The 5,206-nt window shown below is 45.4% G+C and overlaps 1 protein-coding gene across 1 annotated transcript in view; it reads right to left on the reverse strand.

Moving 5' to 3' along the window:
- The window catches only part of T265_09076 (hypothetical protein), a gene marked incomplete at both ends in the record, with an annotated part of 15,944 nt that extends 11,988 nt beyond the window's left edge, over positions 1-3,956 (reverse strand). Inside the window, 2 exons of the mRNA XM_009175055.1 lie at positions 3,629-3,824; positions 3,859-3,956. Of these exons, the coding sequence (XP_009173319.1) occupies positions 3,629-3,824; positions 3,859-3,956 (294 nt within the window). The remainder of the gene's footprint in view (positions 1-3,628; positions 3,825-3,858) is intronic.
- Between the last annotated feature and the right edge of the window lie 1,250 nt (positions 3,957-5,206).

The raw sequence follows: 5,206 nt of genomic DNA on the forward strand, positions 1-5,206 counted from the left end.
ATTGTTTACCAAGCTCTTCTGAAAAAAATGACCACATTTGTTTTCGTTACCCTTACAAAAACAAACGCGCGGTACCATATCGTCACTAAATAATTAGATAGTAAGGGTGAGTCGCTAACCTCACTCTGTTCAGACTGTTCGTTGGACGGAATTTTCCATGACTAAGGTAGGTTGTCAACCAGTTGGCCTATGAGAATGGACAAACGAATTTAGGAGGGCTTAAAGTGACAAACATCTACTTCTGTCGGTTCCATACAGGTGAAAGTTTGGATGCATTGGGTGGATCTGTCAAGTTTTATACGCCCCACATGGGTTCCGAATACTGGCAGACATGGTTGGAGAAACGGAATCGATAAACACAGCATACCACGGACGCACAACTTAACAAAGATCAACCCTCCTATGGCTAACGTCGTGCATATCGAGCATCTTTGGTCCCAATTTTCGTCATAAGCGTGTCCATTGGACGGGAGGAATCTCGAAATCTCAGTTCAGAAAAGACTCTTCCCAACGTTCAGCGCTTGAAAAAACTCCTTAGGCGACAACATCCGTAGGAAAAGACGCCTATTTAGAAGGACGGATGTGAACTCGGACTCAAACCAAGGGTGCCCCGAGCAGACTTTCCTCTTCCCACTGTCTTGTGGGTCGGACTTTTGGGTCAAAGACTCGAAGTGGGGTACCTCAACCTAAACATGTTTCTCGATCTGGACAATCGGGAAGCATCATTTACCTACACAGCTCTTTGCTCACCGAAGTCCCTGTCCAATCCCTTCTCCCTTTACAAGAAAACGTCGCTGGATCATTTAATTGCCGGTTATCTGACCGAAGTGTTTTATGCACCCCACCACTTTGGGAATAATTGTTTACGTATGGTCTGATCCTGCTTCAGTATTTTCTTCCTTATACCCTTACTGACTGAAAGATGGCGACTACATATGTTATCCAGGTTGAGTAAACGCTGGATCCGTACATCTGACCGCCTGTGTGACTAATCGATTAGGTTTTCTCAGTGGATCAACAGCACAGGCGTAACTGTTTCACTCGTGTGGTTGTGTTGAGTAAAATTTAAAAAAAAAACTGGTTCAAATGCTTGGGATTCTGAAACGGACAGTGCACAGGAAAACACGCCAGAAAACAAGCAAGAAGGTCAACGCGACAATAGATCATTTGCGTGAAAAGCCTAGAACTTAGTCACAGGTAATACTTACTGGTTGATGATGGGCTAGGTGGTCAAAACTTCCCCACAGAAAGAGCGAAAACAGGATCGCCGCCGAACTCAAGTGCGCGCATAACCAAAAGTGATTAACTCGTGGTACTCCAGCGAAAGGTTCTCCGGGCTTGTGTCCAACGGGTGGTTGCGGTTCCTTCAGCCCACTACGGACCATCAACCAACCAAGAAGGCCCTGCGGTGGACAATCAGGTAGAACGCGTAAGGAAGAACGGGGTGAGGTTTTCACAAAAGGCCCGGAAAGCCTTCGACTTGACGGAATAGTCTAAAGTAAAAGCATTATGCAGAACCCCTTCGGACAGAGTATGTAGACGAAAAGCGACGAAAAGCAGACAACTGAACTCTGTCAACGCTAGGATAGCCAGTCAGAGTATTCTTACTGTCCATGACAAACACAGTAGGCGCAGGTTCCTCACAGGAATACGAACATTCGGAGGTGACGTTTCCGTGCAAACTCGTTCCTACTTCCTTATTCTATCGAATATCGAATTCCACTTGTAGTTTGTACGAATAGCTAGACGCTCACACCTGGCAGTCATTACTACCTTCTCTGTCTTTTCTTTTCGTCTGATTCGGTTCCAGGTGGATGTTCCTGAAAGCAGAACACGGAAATTGAACGCCACCATACACTGTTGTCATTCTCTGTGAGCATACCGCTACACGGAATGTTGATTGCTGTCCTATACGGCCGTTTGCTTTATTATGATTTGCTATTACTGGTCATATGTTCGTTTCGACCGCGTTGTCTGGTTTAGTCTTCATTTTGTCTATCACGCGTTCGATCAAGCAATTAGGCCAACAACATCCCACCCAATTTGGGAGCTAGCTCAGATGAAACAACGCAAACCGGGTCTGTAGAACCAACCCTCAATTCCATAGTAGGAATCAAGTATAATTTCACCATGAAACCTCCTACCAATGAAAAGCAGTGAAAAATCCCCGTCGTTCAGCTGCAACACTCTTCCAGTGCCTATCTGCAATGCTATCCGAAAGAAGTACGAGGGCTGAGATACTGCCAGGTTGCCCAAGCCTACATTAGGGAAGTTGAGAGGTAGAGGTCGGGTTCGAACCACGGAACTTCAGGTCAGTAAATCCGCGCTCTAACCACTTGAGCCATTCTCGCACCACGCTAACATCGGATTGGTGGTAGTAACAGTGAATAAGAACATGAGAACAAGAGAATCATAATGTGTGGTAAGAATTTGCACTACATTAACCAGGGTTGCACTCAGAATTGAAAGAATCACTGCACAACTTGCGAGCTCCGAGTCAGAAAATTATCAGAATCACGTTTCGGCAAAAATGATTAGAAATAAGGTGGCAAAGTTAAGCAATATGTGCAGGGAGCAGATACAATGGTCCTTTTAGAATACCCTTTTATTTCGCACACGTTTGTTACATCCTTGTTTCTCGACCATAGTGCCATCGCTACTGTATTTGTACGACAACATTAAGCGCGATGTGAATAAAGTGCGCGACTCCTCTAATTGGCAGTGGGTGAATCTATCGCCTAGATCCACCATGCTTCATTCACAGGCGACAGCTGATGACAACGACATCTTATTTCATCCATGTATTCATTATGATCATTCGAAAATACACACAGTCGCGGCATTCCACTCGACCATCGGGAAGACCATAGAACAAAATACTGAGACCTGCACAAACGACCACAAATTTCCCAGTGGACAACTGGTTGTTCGATTGGATGAGCTTATCAAGTGCAAACAGATTTGTGAGTTGAAACGATGTCTGGGAGAGATGAAGGACAAATCAGCGAAATTCCAAGTGATCATCACAACCGTTTTTCAAACAAGGCTGAACGTTCTTCAAGACCATATTACATGATCTGGTGCTGAATAACATGTCTGAATGTACCGCTCCGACTAGCTTTATCCAAACTCAACATAAGGCTAAAATATAAGACGGATCGAGTCCATAAACTCTAGACCTATATATATGGGCTCACCACGCTTGGCCACTTTCTGCAAAAATAGCGCGGTAAGCGGTACATATATACACCCAGCTCGAGATGGTACAGTGGTTAAAGTGTAAACTGACTGGCAGGAAAGTCGGTGATTCGAACGCAACACCGGCCTCTCGACTGCTCCTGTCTAGCCTTGAGAAACCTGGCAGTATCTCAATTCTAGTGCGCTAGACGGATGGTATGTCAAATAGACACAGAAAGGGTGCTACGGCTGAACGATACACGGAGCATAGGTTACCGCCAAAAGCACAGTGTCGCTCTAATTGACTGCAACAAAAGCACCACTATAAAAAGCCAAAGCAACGGTTAGTTCCGTAGCTCCCTGGTTCTTGAAATTCGACTAAAATTGCAACTGGATGACCTCATGGCAAGAAAAATAACAGCCATACTGAAGGGGGGAAACGTTTGCATACCTGAAGACCGATCAGTCCTCCATAGATCAGAACTCGTGGTTTCATCCTACGAGTAAAGTAACCCTTGTACCAGAAATATGCCCCAGGAATGGCGAACACAGCGCCAATAAGGCGTCCCCACATGCGATGCGAGTACTCCATATACCAAATGAATTTGAATTGCGATAAAGACATTTCACCATGCTGATTCACCTGGCTGGAAGAAAGACAAAGTGTTTTGAAAGGCTTACTATTGGTATTCCGGAAATTGCTTGTACTTATCAAATTCTCGGAGCCATTGTTCTTCCGTAAGAGGTGGAGCTTCTTTGAAGGGATGCCAGTCAACCATAGAAAGCCCAGATTCTGTTAACCTGCACGGGGCATAATGACGGGATAAAAAGCTAGGAAAACCTTGTAGCTCCTCCCAAAACAACGGCCCCGAAGGTCATGCCAGATAAACCGAGCAACCATTTTCCAACAGTTTGATAACGGTCTACAGGATGGACGACAGCAGCTACTGACTTGGACCGCATGAAGGACAGTAACAATGTACGGCATCGTCCTGGTGTAAACACAGATTTTGTGGAGGGCGTCACATTGCGTGCAAAATGAAGCAATACGTGGGACATGACTGTATGTAGCCCGTGTCAGCGGGACACCGGAAAACACAGCCTTCAATAAGTCACTGAAATATAAAAAAAGTGTTGTTGGGAATTCAGACATCCAGTTAAAAATAAGGTCATATCCTCAAGAATGACATCTTTGTCAACGACAGCCATGAACAGTGACCCATTTACGAAAAAAATAAAAGCGAGGAGGAGACTGCAGCTTATGGATGTATTCCGCATATTTTACCTTCGTTGACCTAACGTCTGTAGATCGAGATTCGCAACCAAAAACAAGGATTTCTCCTACGGTTGCCTTGTATACAAGCTCCCTCAGTTTCAGAAACTGGGGAGCCACTCACTGGAGACGATAGGTCTCCTCACTGTTTACGTGGTTAAGCCATGTCTGTCAGTGTCATTTACCACTGACAAGTTGAGTTCCGGGGTCCCCATTCGGGTAGGCGGCGGCTGTCAATGTGCCTTGGTATATTGGTTAGTGTTTTCATAGTTTGTTGTCAGGTTATCCACTATCAAACTCTCCGTCACACTCGGTCAGCATTGGGCCGGGAGAAGGGATTCGTGCGATGCAGATAGTCAACTGACGTACGGAGTACATATTTCAACCAACTTACCCTAAGAAGCATGGGTAGTTTAACTACCGTGAGAGAGTTGCTTTTTCCTAAAACCATCTGGCGTACATCAGTATTGTTAATCCGATGTTCCCGTCAGAAACGATAAACTAAGACTTTTGAAGATACTGGTATCCCCAGCAGTTCCAGCAAGGGACGTCGTCGAGTCTGTGTACTGTTGGGCGTAGTGGAAGTACCTGTGGAGAGGTGTCTCCCGTAGAACCTTGGCCCTCCTTAAGGCATTGTGCGCCAACTCCCGCTCTCACCTAAGTTCACTACATCAAGTAACGTCAGGTGAGTTTGTTCTCTTTCACATTTCCTCCTCAAGTTGGCCATTTACAACGTTAGGGAAGACTCAGCCTCGG

The sequence above is a fragment of the Opisthorchis viverrini genome (genome assembly GCF_000715545.1).
Source record: "Opisthorchis viverrini unplaced genomic scaffold opera_v5_252, whole genome shotgun sequence".
In the NCBI taxonomy this organism is placed as follows: Eukaryota; Metazoa; Platyhelminthes; class Trematoda; order Opisthorchiida; family Opisthorchiidae; genus Opisthorchis; species Opisthorchis viverrini.